This window comes from Panthera tigris, chromosome A3 (assembly GCF_018350195.1).
Source record: "Panthera tigris isolate Pti1 chromosome A3, P.tigris_Pti1_mat1.1, whole genome shotgun sequence".
Lineage (NCBI taxonomy): Eukaryota > Metazoa > Chordata > Mammalia > Carnivora > Felidae > Panthera > Panthera tigris.
The window spans coordinates 5,522,494-5,545,314 of NC_056662.1; the positions used below are offsets into that span (position 1 = coordinate 5,522,494).

Genomic DNA, 22,821 nt, shown 5'->3' on the forward strand with positions numbered 1-22,821 from the left:
GACTGGGGAAAAGGTCTCAGCTTCTGAGAACAACATTTCCCGGGGGCTTGGCCTCCACCATGAGGGTTTGTAATCTATGGACTTTTCACCTTGGCACCAGCTCCCTGACCACGTTGGCAGTATTTACCCTGAGGGAGGGGGAGGGGGCCGGGTGGGTGGTGTTCATATGTGTGCAGGCGCACTGGAGGGGAGGGTCAGAGCCAGCCAGCTGGATCCGGGTCTTTGAGAGCCTCTGGCTCCTGGAACCTCCCACGGAGGTCTCCCTCCTGGTCTTCCATTCTTGCTCTCCGTCCCCGCCCTCCTTCACCTCTTGCTCTGAGGGTTGTAAAGCTGGTGGATGGATGATCCCAAACCCATGCCCCCCCCTCTAGGGATTTGCACCCAGGGTGGAGACAAGGGCTAAAATCCAAGCTCCCACCCTTGCCAGCGCTAAGAACACCCCTACTGCCTCATCTGTAGAATGAGGATCATAATAACACCCAAGGCTGCTAACGTAGCATGCCTGGAAAGTGCCTGTCACGCTGTAAGCACTCACTGAGTGGCAGCCGTTGTCACCAGCCATATGGGTGCTCAGTATATGTTTACTAACTAGATGGAGGGAGGGAGGAAAGGGTAAATGGATGGATGGGTGGAGGACAGATGGATGAATGTATAAATGAACAGATACCTACACAAGTAAATAAAGGTAGGTGGATAGATGGATAGTGGATGTTCAGTCATTCATTAATGAGTATCTATCCATCATCCATCCATCCAACCATCCAACCATCCATCCATCTATCCACCCATCCGTCCATCTGTCCATCCATCCATCTGTCCATTGATCCATCCATCTGTCCATTGATCCATCCATCTGTCCATTGATCCATCTATCTGTCCATTGATCCATCCATCTAACCATCCATCCATCCATCCATCCATCCATCCATCCATCCATCCTTCCATCTGTCTGTCCTTCCATCCATCCACTTATCCATCTATCCACCCACTCACCTGCCCACCCATCCACCCATCCACTTACCCATCCATCCACCCACCCACCCACACACCCACCCATCCTTCTACCCATCTCTCCATCCCCCATCCACTTACCCATCCATTTACCCATCCATCCATTCATCCATCCACCCACCCACCCATCTGTCCATCCATCCACCCATCTGTCCATCCATCCATCCATCCATCCAACCATCCATCTGTCCATCAATCCATCCATCCATCTATCTATCCTCTGTTTGTCCATCCATTATCCATGCATCCATCCATCCATCCATTCATCTGTCCATTGATCCATGTATCCATCCATCCATCCATCCATCCATCCTTCCATCCATCCGTCCGTCCATCTGTCCATCCATCCAACCATTTATCCATCCATCCATCCATCCATCCATCCATCCATCCATCCTTCCATCCATCCGTCCACCCATCTGTCCATCTGTCCATCCAACCATTTATCCATCCATCCATCTATGCATCCATCCATCCATCCATCCATCCTTCCGTCCATCCGTCCATCTGTCCATCCATCCATCCAACCATTTATCCATCCATCCATCCATCCATCCATCCTTCCTTCCATCCGTCCATCCTTCCTTCCATCCATTCTTCCTTCCTACCATCTCTGTTGGATGTGTGCATGTGCACATGGCTGGGTGGATGGTGAGTGGGACAGACAGGAAGACAGACACACAGACGGATGGGTAGATGAATGAATAAATGGGTGGCTGGCGGGCCTGATGGGTGGATGGATGGTGGGTGGATGGACCTTCCGACGGACAACTGGATGAATGGACAGATGGAGGGTTAGATGAATGGACAGATGGATTGCTGGATGGCTGGGACCAAAAACTAAATGCTAAATTGCCTCCCTCCCGAAGGTGGCAGATAACAATTGCTTCAGCTCCTGCCTGGTACCACATACATTAACACGGCCACAGGGGGCCGGAACACTGCGGCCTTCACAATCTGCTCATTAGCTGACTCACGGAGCTTTTCACCTATTCGAAGCCAACGGGGTAGCAGCATGACATTTAAGATTTCCTTTCAGCAATCACTTGCTTGGCCTTTCACAGAACACAGCGTGCAGCTGTTCCCTGGCTTATATTCTCCTCCAAAGGTGCCATCAAGCCCCCTGTGTGCAGTAATGAGCCCAGCTTCCCCAGGGCTCAGGGGTGTGTGTGCCCTAAAAAGTTGGGGGCCCCTTTCCCCCCCAACTGCTGTGCCACATTCTCTCTCTTCAAGCAGCGTTACCAATTACCTTAATTACCCTTCAGTTAGGGGGTTTCATTTATAACATAGTGGCAAGGAAGTATTGGAGAAAGAGTTTCCCTGGCAACCAAGTTTTTAAACACAAGATTCTCTGAGTTTTAAAAGACACTTCTCCCCTAATTTCCCCCCTGAAAATTAGCTTGGAACTTTTCGGATGCTGAAATTTTTAGCATAGCAGCAGGCCAGCACTTATGTCTGAAACCATAAAAGACCTAGATTTCTCCCCTGCCAGAGGCAAGACCCTGGGAAGCTGTTCAATTTCCTGTGCCATTTTGTTCTTGGTGGATGTAGGCAGGGACTGCAATGACCATTATGGAATGACCACGGACAGCGGCATTTTGCAAGCCCACGGTCAGTCCTGCTCCCGACGCCAACCCGTGTTCTGGACTCGGGTCATTCAAGATCCCTGTTGGCCGAGTTCTGCCACGTGGGCTTGACGGGGAGAGCCCTGGGCCAGCAGATGGGTCTGGGCCCATCTCCCCAGGCCGAGGAGGATGGCACCAGCCAGCACCCCAAAGCAAATAAGTTCAAGGTCTGCTCCGGGTCGTGGCTTCTCCCACTGCAAACTTTCTATCATCAGCTTCCCGTCTCCTCTCCCCCCTGCACTAACAAAATGAATCCCAGCTCAGGTGCACGACCTGGCTTTCCATAATCTGCTCCAGCCTGGGGGCGGCCCTCTTCCCGCCATCCACACGCTTTGCTCTGACCAAGCCACACTTCCATCCGCTCAGCCCCCGACCGTCTAGATGGCACCTACCCCCTAGTCGCAGTGCACCCGTCCCCCAACATTCCACCCTCCACCCACCTTGACCCTTGTCCACACCCTCCCCCCACCGAGTCCCTCTGGAACCCCTCTATTTTGCCCTTTAGATCCCGGCTTTCCAAATTTGACTTCATGTCGTGAGCACTGCTCAAATGCTGCTTCCTCTGAACCTTTATGGCAATGTGTCCACACCTCTGGGAGCCATCCAGTGTTTCTGCTCTGTGAGGCTCAGCCATTACTTTGTCTTGGAGGTGCAGGGTAGAGTGGAAACATGAGGCAGAGCTCATTCAGATTCCGGCCCTCACAGCTTGGTGGCTGCGTTACCTTGAGAAGATGGAAGGATGGATCGAGGGCGGCTGCAGAGTTTATGTCTAATGGACCCTACGGAGGCCAGATGAGCCCCTAAGTGGAGGGTGGGTGGTCCATTGGGTGGATGAGGACGTGTGGAGGCCTAGATGGTTGGAGGGCGTAGGAACAGATAGTTAAGCAGAAGGATAAGGGGCTGGGTTGATGGATGGAAGAAAGGAGGGAGGAGGGAGGGAGGCAAATGCAAACGTGCCCGGCTGCCCAGGCAGAATTACAAAGTCTGGGGGGTGGACCAGGAGGCTGGCCATCCAGGAATTCTGGACGGGGCGAAAAGCACGCCTGTGGATTCTTGGTCACAGGAAACAGCGCTCCTGATAACTGGAGGCTTGAAGTTTTTCAGTGACCCTGGGAAAAGGACAGAGGCTCCTGTGGGACCAATTCATTAGGAAGGACAGTCCTGATCAGCTCACCTAAGCACTTGGGCCGGCTCTAAATGTGAGGCAGTCAGAGGGCGTTCAATAACTATTCATTGGAAAGTGACGGATTGATTTTGGAAGCCTGCCATTCTAGGGAGGCCTGGCCAGCCGGGAGCTGCATAGGCATTTCGCTCATCGGGAGTACAGTCTCTCATATTCGACAGCAGGAAAAACCGACCCTCCAGTGAGCAGTGAGCAGCCCAGCCTCCGGCCTCCGGTCTCGCTCCCATGTTTGCGCAGTGACAGAACCCACACCATAGAGGGGCCCGGGGCACATGCCTCCTTACGAGAACCAGCACCCATGGCCCAGGGGAGGCTGAACTTCCTCTGACCCATCTGGGTTCGGGAAGTGAAGGACCTCAGATTGGAGCAAGTCAACCCAAGGCAACTTGAGTGATAAGCCTGTCCTGGGGATCAATCCGCCCCCGAATCCAGGAAGGCCCTATAGATCAGGGACCTACCCCAAGGGGCTGTTGGGGGGAGGGTGGCGGTGAGGGACAGCGCGAAGCTAGAAGGACATGCGAATACCGTCTCTTTCCAGGAAGGACCAATCCTGCGAGATGCCCGTCACAGACACACCCAGAGGCCACGGGAAGGTGCCAACATCTCCAGCTTGCCGGCTGTCTTCACCCCAGCCTGCGAGGGCTATTCTGACTTGGACAGCCATGCAGACTCTCGCGGGCAGCCGGGAGAGAGGACGGTGCAAACCCCAGGGAGGGCCCTTCACACACACCGGGGGGAGGGCAGTGGGCTTCCGGCAGCTGGCAGCTTGGTTGCCAGACGGGACTTTGGGGCCTCTCATTCCTGAGCAGTGCGTCTGAAAAACTAACAAATTTCCTAACAAAACTCGGGGAGCCTTGATTGTTAATAAAACCGTCTCTTTACTTCTTCCCTCCAGCTGCCTCCCCACGAGGGATGCGGGCGGCGGGGGGGGGGGGGCGGGAGGGAATCAGGAAGCGGGGGCAAGGGGAAGACAGATTCACTCTGCCTTATCTCCAAAGCGTTCAGCTAAGTGCCAGAACATAATAAGTGCTCAATAAATAACCACTATTCGAGGAGGAAGAGACGGAGGAAACCAGACAGGTCAGAATTTAATTCTGCCACGCAGGTCTATTGTGCTTCTGTCCAGGGAAAAAGAGCGAAAGAGTATCTCCACTTTCCATCTCCCTCTGCCTCCGAGGCTGACTTTGCGGTAGTGTCCTCCTGTCCCCTTTTGCCTGCAGCCTGTTGAAAAAAAAAAGAAAAGAAAAGAAAAGAAAAGAAAAACCGAAAGCCAACCTGGCATGCTTGGCTGGGCCTCTGCCTCCCCAGCCCACAGCCCCTCCGACTTGATGTTTAATTTCCCTGGGTCGAGAGGAAGCGTTCTGATGATCCAAGTTAATTCAAAATGTAAATTTCATCTCCTATCGGCTAATGGCTCTGAGCTCTGCTTTACGTAACGGGACAGCAGCTGCCTGATGAGTCACCGGGGCCTCTGGTGCCCCTGGTCTCTGCTCTTGGTGGTGACGCAGCCCTCGCTGAGGCCTGAGACCGCCGCAGCCTCTGTGCCCGCCGAGGCCAGACTGGAGTTCATCTGGGGGGGGGCGCAGGGGGAGCAGCAGGGAGTTTTACTCACTGAGGGGAGGAAGGTTTATGTTAACCCCGGGGGCCGTGCTCAGCCTGGAGGCTCAAACCTGGAGAGACCCGTCCCCCGGGGCCATTTTGGGCGGCCGGGGGGTGCGTGCCCCTCAGCCCCTGGCAGAGAGAACTCCACCGTGAGCCAGGGGCTCCCACTGGGTAGGGCGAGCTGTGTTCACCCAGACCCAAAGAGCAGCCTTGAACCCTGCAGGGGTCAGTGCTTGGATGGCAGCCAAGGCTTCCAGCCGCTGGGTGGCTTGTAGCTGCTGTGGTCCTGGAGCCGCCCCTGGGCCCCTGAGTGGGTCCCCTTCGTCTTCCCGGGGGATGCCGAGGGCTCCTCTCAACTCCCCGCCTCGGCTTTTGCCCGTGTCCTCGAAGACGAAACCAGCTACAGGCTGGGAGTTCCCGCCCCCCTTCCGTGGCCCGCGGGGAGACGGAGGGGGAGGGGGGCTGGGGGGGCGCCGGTAAGTTTGAGTGTCTGGTGTCACTCCATCCTTCCCGGGGACTTGGCATCGGCCGCGTTGAGCAGCATGTGAGGGGCGGATGGTGCGATCGAGCATGAACAGGGAGCGGGGGGGGCGTTCCCGGGGTGGGACCGCAGGCCAGCTCAGGAGCTTCGGGTGAACTCTCTGTGGGCCGACCGTGTTCTTCATGCCCCCCAGGGCCTCTCGTCCTCTCCGCCTTGTCCTTCTCCCCACACCTGGACCTGGGCTCCCTAAACCCCAAGTTTAGGGTCCCTCCGAAGAGCCACCAGGCCCCAGCTCCATGACAGGTTGGAGGAGGCAAGGCTTCCAGGGGGCAAGGCAGGGCCCTCCTGTGCAGGGTGGGGGGGGGAGCTGTCAGAGAGGTAGGGACCGTCCCAGGATTCTAGTGGCTGCGGCGGGTACTGGTTTCGTGACCCCCTTCTGCTACAGGGGGTGGCGGGGGGAGGGGGGAGGAAAGTGGACCCTCCTGCAGGGCTGGAGCCCTAGGTGTTCAGAGGAACACCTGTGCCTAGACCCTCCCTGATGTGGTGACATGAGCCAAACCCTCCCTCCCATTGCCAAGCCAGTTTGGGTGGGTTTCCTGATCCGCTCTCAGAGCTGGGATGGTCTCGGGTCTCCTGACTCCGGGGTTCTTCTCTGTGCCAAAGTTTGCGGTTAAGGCCTTGGACTCAATGCCAACGCAAGCCGGCCTGGAATCCGAGGCTCCTGGTGGTCCCAGCACTGCCACCTGCTGGCCTCATGGCTTTGTCAGGCTTCTGTCCTCTGGCCCTCTCTCCTGGAAGTCGGTGAAAGAAACGATTCTTATGGTGCTCGTGATAACTGGGAGAGGTTCACGGGCCTGGCATTAAATGACATTGAACCCCATAATAAAAACAGTCTGTCCTTTTTTTCCCAATTTCTCGGAATCCGCCCGGGCTGTTCCCGCCACCCTGCCTCCCTCTTCCTCGTTCGTGTCCCCTTTTGACAAGGTGAGCGTGGGCCTCCGACTCAGAGCCTCTGGCAGACAACACGTTTCTAAGGTGAGTTAAGAGACACCTCTGTTTTCGTTGAGTGTATTCTTTTTTTTAAAAAAACCACTTTTTGAGCTGTAACTCACGTACCAGAAAATGCGTCCACTTGAAACGCACAATTCCACGGTTTTTAACACAGTCACGGGATCTGCAACCTTCGTGGAAATCTCATTTGAGAATCTTCGGCACCCCGAAAACAAAGCCCGTACCTGTTAGCGATCCCTCCTCGTTCCTCGATGCCTCCCCCTGCCTGGCCCCAGGCAAACACAAACCTAATTTCTATCCCTGTGGATTCGCCTGTGCTGGACATTTGCTATAAACAGAATCAATCACTGGCCATGTCTTTCGTGGGGGGCATCTTTCACTTAGCGTTGAATTGATGTGGTTACTTTAGCAAAGAATGCTGGGTTTTCATCAGTGGTTGGGAGGCACTATTTTCTTCTAGAACAAACTTCTTTCAGTCTGCTTATTTTTTTTCCAATTAAGTGAATCGATCATTTGCTCGAGTTACCAGCTTTCCGTGGGAGGTGGGATGCTCACTTGAACTTTTGGAAAATACAGTGCACTTCCTGTCCGGGGGGCCTGGGGGTACCTTCTCTGTTGGTTCTCTGATTTGGGGAACTTTTCCTCTCCCTCCTCTCTCCAACAGCCTCCAAGCCCCTTCCTTCATCCACCCTGACTGTTCTCAAAACCCCCATCGCATGAAGGAGCGGGGTGGGGGGGGCGGTGTGCAGAGCCAAATGTTTGCAAACTGACGTTTAGTCCCTGTCTTCAACGCACTCAGAGGGACAGCTGTGGTCTCAGCTTCTCCCCAGTCGTTTTGTCCGGAAGAAGCACCTACCACGAGTTTAATTATGCAATTAAAGTCATTTTCCTGGGCTGAGCAAATATTTACAGCATATTTTGCTGCAAATTGCCTCGCCTGGAGAAAGGTTCTGCCGAGCAGGCTGACGAGCCCGGCATGCATTCACACATTTACATGCCCCATTACCAGGGGGCCGCACGGCACTGAGCAGGTGGCAGACAAGCAAGCCCCCAGGAACGAGCGTCCGTGCAGACACGGTGACAGGTGTCAGCAAAGCCAACGTGTTCGTGGCCCCGCCACGGTGCTACTGTGCAGACCGGTGACGTCCGTTGGTGATCTGCGGCAGCCCCAAATCCCGGCTCTGTGGCACCAGAGAAACCTCGGGGCTCTGTCCCACTGCTGGGGGGGGGGCACGGATGGCAGAGAGAACACTGTGCGGGGACCAGCCCTGTAAGGATCAGAGCCACGTCCATAGTGCACCCGTCACATCCTGTCATCCACAGAGCCGTCCTGAAAGAACCCGTGTGTGGCACCTCTCTCAAGGGGCCCCCTGTGCTCAGCTTGCTGTCCGAGTCCGGGTGGGAAAACACGAGGCGAAACTTGAGAAAAAGCAGAAAAAAGTCACGTTCTTCATTTTACTCCCTCTGGACTTCGTCTCCGTCTCAAGTTCCCTTTTCACCCCGAGGAGGAAGCTTTCTGGTAGTTCACTGGGATGGGGTCAGCTGACTCAGGGTTTTCTCAGCTCGAGGGGATCCTCTGCCCCTGCCCCGCTCCCGGCCAGCAGCAGAGCTCTGGGGGAGAGTTTGTGTAGCATTAGGGCGTCAGCACTGGGGGAGGACGGGTCCCACCGGCGGGGGCAATGACCAGAGAGAAATCCAGACCCAGGTCTGGGAGCCCCTCGGCGGGGTGGGAAGGTCTGGGGGTCGCACCATCCCAGGATGGGTGAGCCGGAGGCAGTCAAGGGGCCGGGTGGGGTGATTTCAGCTTCTAGGCTCAGCCCGGCTGTGTTGAAGGTCAGCCCTGAGGGCAGTGTAGGGCTAATCCTCTCTCCACCTTGGTCTGGGTGACTGCGTGTCCTTGACCTTGTGTGAGGGCTGCTTGGGTCACTGTGCGCTCCCCCATCCTGCCCCCCAGCTGCCCTGTGTTCCTCCCAGAGATAGCTCTGCCCGGAGCCAGTCCAGGGCTGGGCATCAGGGGCCAGCTGCCGTGGGGGGCAGTGAGCTCCCCGCCCACCTGTTGTGCCAACACAGCCGCACGGAAGGCCCGGGACAGAGCAAACGTGTCCCCGCTGGGTGCCAGATGCCTTGCTCACAGCATCCCGTCTGACCTTCCCAACCCCCTGAGAAGTTACGGTTATTATGCCCATTTAACAGCTGGGGAAACTGAGGCTCAGCGTTTTGTGCAATCACTTGAGAGTACGCTGCTAGGAAGGGGTGTAGTGGGGACTCACATCCAGACTCTCTGGACCCCCGAGTCCGGAGCTGGGCTATTTTGTCTTATCCTCATCGGCCCCCAGAGGGGGTGCTATTGTCCCATGACACAGGTGAGGGTCACTTTGGGTGACACTGCTGGCCAGAGGCGGAGCTGGGACGGGTCCAAGGTCATCAGTGTTTACTACCCCCGGGCGGGAAGGTGGGAGGGTGGGGCGGCCGTGGCGGAGGCAGGCCCTTTCCCATGGATGAGGGAACCTGGTGCCCTATTTACTGCAACTGCTGACCGTGACGGCCAAGGTCACTGATCCGGTGCCCTCTGCAGGGGAGCGGGCCAAGGGAGCCCTCTGGGGCCTGTGCCTGGTGGTCGTAAAGCTCTGGAAGGGACAGGCCGCGTGGCACCCCGGGGCCTCCGGGTTAGGGTGGGCCTGAGGAGAGAAAGCAAGAAGAACGAGACCTGTAACCGCCGACCCCCAAATGTGCCCCTGCCTAGCACCCCAGCCCCCGCCCACCTGCCACGTGGTCCTTGGGTGCCTCCAGGGAGCTCAAAGGCAGGTCTGTTGTCCCACCTCAGTGTTTGCTGTGTACCTACCGTGTTCCGGTCTTTAACCCAGACTCCAGCACAGCCCCCGAGACGCGTGCCAGTCGGGGGACAGCCCCTGTGGTAGATTCCGGCGGAAGACATCGGCCCCAGCGGGGGTCTGGGCTCCTGCGTGCCGGGGGAGGACTGAGCAGGAATCAGCACCTCGAAACCGACTTGGCCCGGTCTGCCTGTCTTTCCGCCCCGCAGGGACTGGGGCACCGCAAGATGACATTGGCAAGTTAAGGTCACAGCATCCTGACCACGACAGCCAGAGCTCCCGGCCTAGAAACCAGGACCTGGAGGTGGACGCAGCACTTGCTTGGCCGTTTGGGGAAAACAAGTCAAGGGCCAGTGGCAACTGTTGAGTCCTTGTGGTCCCCTGAAAACCTCTATTCTCTTTAAGGCATTTCCTCTAGGCTGATCCCCAGGCTTCCAGGGCCTGGCGGGAACAGGTTCACATGCCAGTCCCCGGGGCACGTGGGTGATGCCGTGCAGGAGCGTAAAAACTTCCAGGAGGGCCAGCTTGGCCACAAAACCAGAGGCCTGCTGGGGGCCTAGGACAGGACCCTGGGGCCCAGGACACACGTCTTCACAAAGACGCCCCCCTGTACGTGTCAGCCCCTCTCGGGGGTCCAGGGAACTGCCTCAGAGGCCGCCAGGCGGGCAGGGAAACAGAAGCCGGGAACCTGGGTCCCAGCTTCCCCCCCCACCCCCAACCCGGGGGTGGACGCTCCCTTGCTTTGTCTCCCTCCGGCGTTCGGGGTCTGAGTCAGAGCGCGCGTCAAGCAAGGGTTCTGTAGCGAAAAGAAAAAACAAGCTTGAAAGCCACTGACTTAAATGAATACAGCAGATGACACTTAATTCCATGAAGTGGGGTTTTTTTTCCCCATCCGTGGCTTTGGTATCGCAATATGACACTTTGTCGGGAGGGCCGGACCAGCTCTCAGCTCTTTAAAGGGAAAGAAAACTCTGGTTGCCATCTCCCAGCTCCGACGGGACGCTCAGAGGGGTGAAGTCACTCTAACCAGCTGCGCCCTGGGAGGGGGACGGCAGGTGCAGGGTGCCGCGTTTGCCTGCACAACGCACGTGTGCTGTGCAGGTGCCAATCCAGCTTCGGGTCTGCATCGTTCCTGACCGACCCCCCAGGAAATGCCGCCAACCCCGAGTCTGGGGGGGGGGGAGCGGGGGCGGGGAGGGGCTTGAGGCCAAACCACACCACCCGCTCTCCTCAGGGTGGCCCGCTGTGGGCACGCTGCTCGGTATACAGAAGGTGCTCAATTAACGCTTGTGCCACAGAGCTCCCCTCGGCTTTCTCTCTACTCTCCTCCCTCGTGGATGACAGTTGAGAAAAGTGTTGGTCGACAGGAGTGTAGCGACAAAAGTGCGTGAAATTGGCCTCAGTGTAACGGGGAAGGCTGAACCCCCAGACCCAAAGTTTTGCCAGGAAGCACGTTTGAAACTCTCCCACTCAGTTACACAAGGCCTACCATTCACTCCAAGGCTTGCAGTGTTGAAACCCACTGGTCAGTGGCTCCTAGATACTGTCTGGGGGTTAATTCAGAAAGCCCCAAGCGTGATACTCTGCCACCTGTGGGTGACTTCTTCTTTGCTCATCTCTCCTAACTGGTTCCTTTCTGTCCCCTCCCTCCCCCCGCCCCCAGCTCCCTCCCTCCCTCCCCAGGGATGATCCTGATGTCCCCACCTCCTCTGGAGGGGATTCGGACCCCAACGTGTTTCACCAGAGAGTCCTCGCTTCTTGGTCGTTCAGATCAGAAACACCAAGTGAATGAATCCATCTTTTCTATAAAAGTTTATTTTGTGATTTTTCCAAGAAGCGTTAGGGGAAAACATTGAAATCACGTGAAGGTACGTAACCAGGGGTATATAAAAATAATTTAACCGTGCATATTAATAACAAAGCAGCATTTCTTTCTAGCCACAACTAGTAGGTAATCTTGCCCGCGATTTTTCCAAAGGTATTATATACATCTCAGATAACAAGAAATACACACACACACACACACACACACACACACACAGCTCAAGTAGTTTTCTCCGTGCATTCCAGCTAACTGACACAGCTAAAGAGATAAAAACAGGAAAGACTGAATGCCTGGTGTCCTCAGGGTTGAACCAACGTGCACTGGATAGTGAATTTTGGAGACCTGCTGAGATTTCCCTTCCCGATCCCACAGTTAGCAGCCCGTACTTTGTGGTCTTATCTGAAAAATTACCGTGTGTCTTTTGAATCGGCCCATCGGCGTGGTCATGGCAGTGGTATGGGTGGTGCTCACTGAGAAAATCCCACTCTCTCTTGCTCCCGGTTGCATTGGAAAGGGGGCTGCTCTCAAAAGGAAAGCTCTCGGGTCTGATTACATCTGGCTGATCCTTTGCTTCAGGGCAAGGACCTCTCTCTCGATCTCGTAGGGCAGGTCGGTGTTAACTTGCTCCTCCAAGTACTTCTGGATGTCCTTCACCTCCTTCTCCCAGAACCCCTTGGGGATGTCGAAGAGCTCCTTCACGTTGACGTCCCCCAGGCCTTTCAGGTTCAGGGCGCCCTCCTCAGGGATGTAGCCTATGGGCGTGAGCTTGGCACCCGCTTCCCCGTTGATCCGGTTGAACATCCATTCCAGCACCCTGGAGTTCTCCCCGAAGCCCGGCCAGAGAAATTTGCCTTCGTCGTCTTTCCGGAACCAGTTGACGTGGAAGATCTTGGGCAGCTTGGCTGCTGGGCGCTGGGCCATGCTGAGCCAGTGGGCCAGGTATTTGCCAAAGTTGTAGCCAAAGAAAGGCCGCATGGCAAAGGGGTCGTGCATGATGACCTTGCCTATGAACAGAGAGGGGGATCCCGCTGGTCAATCATGCTCTTATGGGACAATACTGGCGCCATTTATCGTTGGCCTGAGCACGTGGAGACAGGGACCACACCAGTCCCTCTGGTCTGCGGTTTGAGTTGTTCACTCAGATTTACCTTTGTGTTCCGCGGCTGCTGTGGCCTCCGATCGCATCGCCGCCCCCACAAACACTCCATGCTGCCAGGTGAGAGCTTCGTAGACCAGAGGGACCCCTGTAGCAGGAGACAAGGAACACCCCGTAAAGGCTTTGACACAGACCCCTGGGCTGGCGATGGCATCTCCCGAAATGGAAAGACACAGAGGAACGGTATCTTTCTACTTGAGCTGCTTTCGTCCTCCCAAAGCCAACGTGCACAACCCGCTGTCAAAGTTACACCACTGAGGCCACGCAGCGGGAAGTTTAATTAGATAGAGCCACAACCCGTCAAGGATGCAGCCTTGCCAATTATCCTGGATTTTTGGAAGCTGGAGATCTTTGGTGCCCTCTGGCGAGGTCACGAAAAAGGAGAGATTCCATGGACGCTTTCTGGAAGCCAACACACCCATGCTCCCGGCCTGAACGAAGGAGAGACTCACCGGCAGGTCGGCGGCCTCCGAAGATGATGCCCTCGATGGGCACCCCTTCCGGAGACTCCCAGGCAGGGTCGATGATGGGACACTGGCTGGCAGGGGTGCAGAAGCGTGAGTTGGGATGGGCGCAAGGTTCCCCTGCGACAGCAAGAGAGGAGGCGCCCCTTAGCATCTGGCCCAAACCAGTAGTGCTTAGAGGCTGGGGCCCTGGGGTCTCCAGGAGGGGGCTCACCGTCCTGGGGGGACCATTCCTTGTTCTTCCACGAGGTGAGCCTGATGCCCGGGGCCAGCGGCTGGTCGATACCTTCCCAATAAAAGCCCCCGTCGCTGGTCTCGCCCACGTTAGTGAAGATGGTGTTCTTCTGGATGGTCTTGATGGCGTTGGGGTTGGTCTTCACAGAGGTTCCAGGAGCCACCCCGAAAAAGCCATTTTCTGGGTTGATAGCCCTTAGGTTACCTGGAAGGTTGTCAACCAGAAAGGTAGACATTAACGCCAAACAAAACGTGACGGATCTTTGCACCGAATCCTCAAATCTTTTTTTTTTTTTTTCCTCCTCCCTGGAAGAGATTCCTCTTTTCTCATCCGAGCATGATTTTCCGCTTTGACACTTTTACAACCCTTCCTTCCTCGTCGGTTTTCCACCGAGAGTGTTTTAACACATTTATTGTATAAACAAGCAGCGGCATATGGGGCCCCATTTCAACCCAGATCCTATATTAAATTAAAGAATGCTCGCAGAATACATATTCCTAGGGCTCTGCGAGATCCGAAAGAACAGACTCAAAAAGCCCAATGCCGTGGACTTGGGAGAATTTGGCACGCTTTGAAAGCCAAAAGTTCACCTAGGTGCAATCGTCGTCGTCAACGGTTAGGTCTAAGAGAGTCACCTTCTCGGTCAAATTTCATCCAGGCAATGTCATCTCCCACACACTCTATCTTCCACCCTGGGAGGCTGGGGTTCATCATGGCCAGGTTGGTCTTCCCACAGGCACTGGGAAAGGCTGCTGCGAAATACTTCTTCTGGCCCTTGGGGTTGGTGATGCCCAGGATCTGTTGGGGACAAGATTCCTCCTTAATCTGCTTCCTCCGGTCCCTCCCGGTGGCCAGTGGTTCAGCCTGGGAGAGTGCCCAGAAGCCCCAAAAGGGTAGGTTCCCAAGACCTATGTCTTCAGCTGTCAAAGCGAACATTTTAAATAAGAAAGTCTAGGGGCGCCTGGGTGGCTTGGTCCGTTAAGCGTCCGACTTCAGCTCAGGTCGTGATCTCACGGTCCGTGAGTTCAAGCCCTGCATCGGGCTCTGTGCTGACCGCTCAGAGCCTGGAGCCTGTTTCAGATTCTGTGTCTCCCTCTCTCTCTGCCCCTCCCCTGTTCATGCTCTGTCTTTGTCTCAAAAATAAATAAACGTTTAAAAAATAAATAAATAAATAAATAAGAAAGTCTAAGGGAGCAAAAGTCTAAGGGAGCTCCGGTTTGAAGTGATTCAAAAGAGGCATTAACAATCCTCGGTGGGGCTTCTAAACCTGTCCTCGGGGCACACTGGTCTTGCCTGATGGGAACTGCACATGCGTGGGCATTTGGACCTCCGCACGCGCCCCCGCCCCCAGGTCCCCGCCGTGCGGGTGCACGACTTCCTACAACTTACCAGCATGTGTTCTGCCAGCCACCCCTCTTCCTTAGCCAGCCGGCTGGCTATCCTGAGGGCGAAGCACTTCTTCCCGAGGAGCGAGTTCCCGCCGTACCCACTCCCGAAGGAGATGATTTCCCTGCGGTCGGGCAGGTGGGCGATGAGGGTCATCTCTGGGTTGCAAGGCCAGTTGTTCACCAGGGGCTCTGCGCAGGAGGACACAGCCCGGGTGAGCGCGCTGCCTCTCCACCCGGGGGTCCCCGGGGCAAAGGCCCAGGGCTCGAGGCGAGGCTGATTTGCCTTCGCAACTTCGGACCCGGAAAGGGTACACTTACTTTTTAAAGGCAGAGGGCATCCCACGGAATGGAGGCACTTGACGAAGTCCCCGTCACCCAGCGCTTCCAGGACCGGGGTGCCCATCCTCGTCATGATGCGCATGCTGGCCACCACGTAGGGGGAGTCTGTCAGCTCGATGCCGATCTTCGACAGAGGGGAGCCCAGCGGCCCCATGCTGAATGGGATGATGTACATGGTGCGACCTGGAGGGGCCGGTGGGCGGGGGAGGGGTGAGAAATGAGCCCGGCATCACAGACGACAGCACGGCGACATCGCCCTTCCTACCGGCACCCGCCCTCTGCTTCTGTTTGATTTTTCCCAGTCAAGCAACTGTCTCCTTCACCTTTCATGCACCCTGGGAATCGGGCATTGAATGCTTTCTCGAAGTCCTCCTCGGACATCCAGCGACCTAGTTGGCTAGGGCCGGTTTTGGGGATGGGCACGGTATCTCTTTGCTCTTGGGTAATGATGACCGTCTTGCTTTCAATTCTGGCCACATCCCTGGGGTCAGTGAGAGCCAGCCAGCTGCAAAAATTTTGAAAAAATTGGTTAGGAACGGAGGGGGCAGTGTCGCCCTCCCCCGCTGCCTCTGCGCACGGGATTCCCTTCCGCCAGGCGTCAGGGGGTTACGGACCAGTCCCGTGCAGCACCGTGCCCTTCCCGCACCTCACAGGTGCCCAGCGCACGGACGGTGCCCCACACGTGTGGACAACCGCACCAACCGGGGCGCAGCCGAGGAGATGTTACTAGACTGAGCTTGTCTCTCAGGAGAGGGTGGGTCTGGCTGTCGTCCTCGTCAGGGATGGAGTTCGCAGGGAGTGTCCCTACGTTGCTATCTCACGGCCGACCTGAGCCGCTCTATGAATGTCATTAAACTGCAGTCTCTAGGTGGGAACGGCGGGGCTGGGGGCCGGCTTACCAGTTGTGGTATTTCCGCAGCCTCTTGATCACCCCCTGGGCCTCCATCTGGTCCAGCAGCTTCCGGTTCTCGCCGTCGGAGCCATCACAGATGTGGATATGGTCGGGCTGGCACAGCTTGGCGCTACTCTCCACGAATGCTCTCACCGCCTGGGGCAGGCTGTCTAGGGTGCCCTGGACGACCTTGGCCGAGAAATTGAGGCTGCTGGGGAGCTGAGGAGGCATTTCTGCAGGGCTTCGCTAAGGGCCACGGACGCTTCCCTGAAATAGAAAGCACAGGCCCCTTGAACAACCTAAAAGACGCCCCCAGGGAAACTCAACGCGTCTCTTTGGTTGCACCTCACCAGACAGTCGAAGCGCTGGGGAGAAAAGGAAACGAGTTTGCGTCGGCTCCGCAACCTTTAGACACGCAAATTAAAAAGCTCTACCTACCTTTCTCCGTCTCGGATGATCTCGATGAGAGATCCAAGGGTTTCCCACGAGGTGCTTCCGGCCGGTGGACAACCGTTCCCAATGGGAAGGCCGTGTTGGCTGTTTGGAGGCCGGACCTCCCGGCCTTAAATCCCATTGAGGAGAAGGGCCCCGCCCCTCGGCTACACCCGGGGAGGCTCGTCTCTGACGTCAGGGGCAGGACTTTGGATCGCGGCCCCAGTCCGTTGTGCTTCTGGACGGGCTTACCACCACAACCCCCAAGGGAGATAATCATTGAACAGATAGCTGTTAATGAGTGCTGGGCGGCCTAGAGTCGCAGACCGGCCGCGACAAGTCCTTGCACAACTTGTGATTGACTAAACTTTGACCCAGTTCACTCTGCTGATGTAAAACAGTCCGTCCTTCCACTGACGGGCAGGTGGGATCCTGCAGGCCTGGCGGGAGCTCCTCCCGGACACCCAGGGCTCCGGGCAGCACATTCCATGTACCGATGGCCCCTGGCTGGCAGAACGCCGCCACGGTGAGGTGTCACCCCACAGTCAAAACCTATGGGAAGAGAGCACCCAAGTATAAGCAAACGCGTGGCTCATTGGGAAAAGTCAGACCTAACGGGGGGCAAATAACCTTCCAGAGAGTCCCCTGTAGGCCCCCCGCCCAAAATATAAACTTGTGAGGGCAGGGATTTCCGCCTCTTTTGTTAATTTTTGTAGGTACGGTTCCTAGTATATAGTAGGCACTGAATGAGTGAATGCCAAGCGTTGTTCTAAACGCTTTGCATCAACGGACTCATTGCCACCCTCTGAGCTGGTGCCTACAAACTGACAAGGAGACCGAGGCCCAGAGAGGCCCAGCGGCTGTCCCCAGCTCCTGGCTGTAGGGCAAGAGAGGGCAGATTGGAGCCTAAGCACGCGGGGCTCTGGAGTACCACCCCGTACCGCCCCTTGTGAGGTGCCATTCCCTTTTCTGGAACTTTCCGCGTACTCTCCAAGCAGGTCCGGGCTGGATGCAGTTACTCGTGGAGATGACTACATGCTTCTCATTGCCCTTGCCATTCTGAGCGCCTGGGGAGTGAAGGGGGCTTGGTGGTTTCGCTAGATTACCCTTGAGCAATGAGACCTTTATAACAGCTGTAAAGAATGTGCTTTGCAAGCTGCAGGGGCTTCGGTCCAACTTAATGAACTCTGAAGCCGCTTGCTGGCATTTCGAGATCACTGGGTGAGAAGTCGGGAGCACGGAGCCAGGCCCCGACTCTCCACAGGGGACCCACCGGCACGGTCAGGGGGTGCCCTGTCCCTCGGATGAGGGTGGGTAGGGATTTACCTGCCTCCACCATGGGGGGTACAGAGATAATTCCGTGACTGTGTCTGAAAGGAACTGTAGAAATACAAGACTTTGAGATGGGCCGCCGGGGTGGCTCAGTCGGTTGGGATTCGACTTCGGCTCAGGTCACGATCTCACGGTTCGTGAGTTCGAGCCCCGCGTCAGGCTCTGTGCTGACAGCTCGGAGCCTGGAGCCTGCTTCGGATTCTGTGTCTCCCCCTCCCTCTGCCCCTCCCCCGCTCGTGTTCTGTCTCTCCCTGTCTCTTAATAATAAATAAACGTTTAGGAAAAAAAAGGTTTTCATTTATTTAAAATTATTTCCTGTTTGGGTCACTGGAATTCGTTCCTAGAGGTGCGGTCAGCCGTCTAAGTTTGTGTCATATCTAAATTCAAGCACGAGTAGTGCTCAGCGGCCAAGGGACACTTTCTGAGCATGTGACACCGGTGAGATTGGCCATTCAAATGCCCAACCGTAAACACGCAACACGCACATTTATGCCAGTGCGGTTCCTCTCACCAAATGGGTAGAGATTCCCATTTTGCTGATAAAACCGGAACAGGTTTGATTCCCTCAAAGAGCACGTAGGTTGAACACAAACTTGAGAAACCAGAACTTACCCGCATTTCTAAATGCTCCCCGTAAATTCAAGGTGTTTATGCTCTGAGTCTTCCTGGAGGGAAGTAGCTAGCTCAATTAAAATGTAGGAGCATCGGTCACCGCCGCCCTCCAGCCCATTGTCGAATTACCCACATTTGCCTCAGGGAAGGCTGGCATTGTCCGTCATCAAGATGTGAAAAGGCAAACTGGGTTGCGGGTTTCCCTGAAAGCACTGGGTTTGTTAGGAGACAGTGTTGCGGACAGAAGCTGGGGTGTTGAGGACACAGCAGAAGTAAGGACAAACTTCATTTACCCCTCTGTTGATGGGGCCCCGCCTTGTCTCTCTCCCTGGAGGATGCCTGCCCCGTAGGGGACTCATTAAGCAATAATCTCAAGGGGCTGGGCCAGAGACCTCTGGATTTCCCCCCATTTCCCCCTAGGCTAAGTTGTAAGGAAGACCACCGGCTGGTCCACCCCCTGCAAGGAGTTTTCATGCTCCCGGTGTGGCTGGGGACGGTGGACGGCGCCCTCTGGTGGGCTCACGATGCGAATTGCATCTGTCATCTCTGGAGTAAACGCCATAGGGACCCCTGACTTTTCGGGGGTGGCTTGGCCCCCTGTGTCCTAAGATACAAGACTGCTCCTCTTTTTAACAACAAATAAAACGTTGATCCCAGACAGAACTGGTTTTTGTTGCAAGAAGGAGAAGGAACCAGGAGGCACTGGGGAAAACAAAGCTTCAGACCCCAAAGTGACTTCACTTCTCCTCATGGGGTTCCACACCCACTTGGTGGTGGCGGTTAAGCGGCAGGCTGGGTCTGAGGGTCTGAGGAGGGAGGGCGCAGGCCTCCGGAATGCCCGAGCAGACAGAGGGGCGAAGACAGCACGGAGACAGGGGCAGGGCCTGCCAGAACTCAAAAGGTGTGGGCAGGTGAGCGTGGGGGCTGGGAACGGCCGACTTCCGGGACAATAGTGGGAGAGGAAGCCCTGAACTTGGGTAGGATCTCACAAAGGATGCTGGGAACAGTTTGAAGGAGACAGGCATGGGTGGTTTCTTGGTTACCTGAGGGCTGATAAAAAAAAAAAAAAAAAAAAAAAAAAAAAAAACCAAAAACCCAGAGACTCCAAAGACCGTCCCCACCAGTGCTTGGATTTCCTGCGAGTCTAGATGGGTGATGTCCACACTGTGCTCTGAGGGACGTGGAAGGATTCCACTGAGCCTCCTCACAGCACAGGGGAGGAGGGCCCCGTGGGACGTGCTCAGGCCCTCCTCACAGGCAGCCCTTCTGACTTCATCGGTGGCACCTACTGGGCGTCCAGATTGGATCTTTGTTTGAACCAGAAACTCAGCCAGAGCACATTCAAAATCCACCAATCACAAGCAACTCTCTTCTTGGCGACGTAAAACAGGGGAGGCTCCGAGGCTGCAAACAGGACATCCTCCCAAGCTGAGGCTCTTAACGGCACGATCGTGGCCTCCCCTCACCACCCCCCCCTCCCCCACCGATCGGGGTGACCGCAAAAATGCCCCTCGGTTCAGGAATCTGAACTCGGAGGAAACCATGACCCTTCCTGGGTAAAGATGAAAAGGGACAACCGTTTTCCAGAAGGTGATGTGAAACTAGCAGTGTGAATCCCACGCCTCGTCCTGGACCCAAAGGTATGTGTGCAAGTCAATTCGGGCCTCTGTGGCCTCCAAGGGCGCTGACTGGCCCAGCCATGGAGGCTTCCAAACAGCAGGAAAACATGTTCAGCTGTGCAACGAACGATCTCCCACACAATCATCTGCCAGGGCAATCCCAGCGGTCCACCCCAGTTGTGTTTGTTCAGGACAAATATTTACCTGTTTTACCTTTATGGAGTAATCCTAATGCCTTCGCAGTCTGGAGGGTATTTTTACAGAGCTGAATGAGTTGAGTTTCTATTTTGGAGCCATAGGATCACGTAGTTGAAAAAACCCTGAAAATAGTATGTTAATCCCACTTAACGGGGAGAGGGGGTCTCCTTCGGGGAGGGGATTCAAGGTGTCGGAAACCAGACAGAGACTGCCACCGAATTGTACGCTTTAAGATGGGTTGGGTTGTTTTTTTTTTATTTTTAATGTTTATTCATTTTAGAGAGAGACAGACAGACAGACAGAGTGAGTGAATAGGGGAGGGGCAGAGAGAGAGGGAGACACCGAACCCGAAACAGGCTCCAGGCTCCGAGCTGTCAGCGCCGAGCCCGACGCGGGGCTCGAACTCACGAACCGCGAGATCGTGACCTGAGCCGAAGTCGGACGCTGAACCGACTGGGCCACCCAGGCGCCCCGTAAGACGGGTTGGTCTTATGTGTATTTTCCCTCAGTTAAGAAACAAAGACGATTCTGAGGTCCAGTCTTCTATTTTGAAGGTGTGCGAACAATGGCTGGGTGTAGGGAGCAGATGTACAGCAGAGGCTTCTCAGAAGCCCTCCCTAGGATGTGGGCAGGTGTCCGACACCCTCCACCCACCCACCACCCTGTGACCTAACCCTTTTCGCTTCTCTCCACAGCCTGGCAACGTCCGAAGACCGTAATCTTGGACTGAATGTGCACTCACCCAGCAGAGACAGCAAATTATATCCTTAGGGAACCTTCCCTCAGGAGGGCCACGGTTTTGTGGGCATATTCTTTCCAAGGTGAAGAAATAAAAGTGAATCTAGGGGTAAACCACTTTGCTTGGTGCACGTTCACAAAGCCTGATCTTTGCCGCAAAGATGGGCACATAAGGCTTGTTAAGTGAATGTTAATAACCAGGTGTTCAGACCTTCGTAGGAGGCTGGTTATCTCCCGTTTCAGTCATTAGTGGCCCGTGGAAATAGTGGCTCCATAAAACCTTGTGTATTTTCTTTCGAGATTTCTCTGTCATGCTTATGGCGAGGCATACGAGGGGCTCTCGCCACCCAGAAATGATGCACGTGGGGGACTTCGACATCACAGGCCACATCCATCCCGGGAATGGCCTCGCCCTTCAGTGTCACCTCCGCGGGATGCCGGCTGCTTATGCAGAGGCTGTGGCACGAGGAGATGGCAGGAGACTCACCCTCAACGTCGGGACAAGCAGATTCTAGAACCGCTCCCACTCCGTGCCCAGCGTTGCTCTACTCTGGGCAGCGTGAGACAGCGACACCACTTTGCCTGAGCCATTTGGATCGGGCGGCCTGTGGCTTGCGGCCAAATACGTCCTCAGGGAGACAAGGATCACGTGCCCAGGCGACCCAGAACCCAGACTCAGGAGGCCTGAGTTGATTCCAGTCCCAGCACCCCCGGAAATTTAACCCGATGTCACTCTCTTCGCCTGCACAGCGGGGAGGTGGGTAAGATACATACCAAGGCCATTTCCATCCATAAAGTCCCGCTGGGGTATCTCTGTCCACATTCACTGGCATGGAGCCTGAGGTCCGTGGTGGCTTTGGTTTTGCCTTCTCTCCCTCTCTCCTCCTTTGGAAAACTGGCCACACTGTGCCGGCTGAGTCTCTCTTCTTGTTGGAAGCCGGGGCGGTCTTTGTTTCCGTGAGGCATGGACGTATCCACGTGGGAAGTCGAAGCCACAGGCCAGGTAGCATATGTGCACAACTACATTGGGTGGAAAGCGACAGCTCATCGGGAGAAGACAAAACTAGGGTCTGTCCTGGTAGCCTACAACCCCCGCCTTAGTTCTCTGCCTCAAGTGTATGTTATAGACGGAGCAGACCCGGGTTGTGGCCCGAATCACTTGTGTCTCAACATTCCCTCGGTTCCAAAGTTTTGTTTGCGTGGGACTTTTAGTGTTGATGGGGGGCTGGGGGCTGGCGGTGCGCAGGGCCCCGTGTGCGTGTGTGTGTGTGTGTGTGTGTGGACTCTCGTACATCCCCCAGGATGTCCCACGTAGGAGCTCATTCTAGACGACCGGAGAAACAGATGTCCCCAGGGCTGGCATGGAGTGTCCCTGGACGGGTCACTTATCCTCTCCGATCTCGGCTTCCTCACCTCTACACTGACTCACGGGGGCCCTTGAGTTCAGGTACCACAGAGTCAGCCAGCATATCCTCTGACTTTGCAACAGAGAGCAGATTTGCCGTGAAATGCTGTTGTAAACGCACTCGCGGAGAAAAGACGGCAGCACCCGGCAAAGCACGGGGCGAAAAGAACTAATTGCACGGTTACCGCAAAGACAATCCAACGCCCTTATTTTGCAGCGAGAAGATGGATCCGCTTTGCCGCGCAGTTAACTCTATGGGAAGCAACGATAATTGCTCTGGAACCGAACACCAGCCTCCCCTTGCGCTCACTGATAACTATGCAAATCCTCCCGCTTGCCTATAATGTGGCTCAGAACAAATATGCCTTTTCTGGCGTGCTGGGAATAATTCCTGAAACTCAGTAAGTCTTAACACGCCCCCAGCTCCTCTCGCCAGGGGGGG

The 22,821-nt window shown here is 55.6% G+C and overlaps 1 protein-coding gene across 1 annotated transcript; it reads right to left on the minus strand.

Annotated features, from left to right (window-relative positions):
* Positions 1–11,544: 11,544 nt before the first annotated feature.
* On the minus strand, positions 11,545–17,021 carry PCK1 (phosphoenolpyruvate carboxykinase 1). The gene is made up of 10 exons (XM_007087044.2): positions 16,482–17,021; positions 16,051–16,310; positions 15,475–15,656; positions 15,131–15,334; positions 14,814–15,001; positions 14,060–14,222; positions 13,404–13,628; positions 13,178–13,309; positions 12,718–12,813; positions 11,545–12,573 (listed from the first exon to the last, which is right to left on the minus strand). The coding sequence occupies exons 2-10, from the start codon at positions 16,272–16,274 to the stop codon at positions 12,119–12,121; spliced, it is 1,869 nt and encodes a 622-aa protein (XP_007087106.1). The 5' UTR covers positions 16,275–16,310; positions 16,482–17,021; the 3' UTR covers positions 11,545–12,118.
* Between the last annotated feature and the right edge of the window lie 5,800 nt (positions 17,022–22,821).

Coding starts and splice junctions, on each gene's coding strand:
- PCK1 (XM_007087044.2), bottom strand. CDS start 16,274: ATGCCTCCTCAGCTCCCCAGCAGCCTCAATTTCTCGGCCAAGGTCGTC. Junction 15,002..15,130: donor ATGCCCTCTGCCTTTAAAAA/GTAAGTGTACCC, acceptor CCTCCTGCGCAG/AGCCCCTGGTGAACAACTGG. Junction 14,223..14,813: donor GGCTGGCAGAACACATGCTG/GTAAGTTGTAGG, acceptor TGTCCCCAACAG/ATCCTGGGCATCACCAACCC.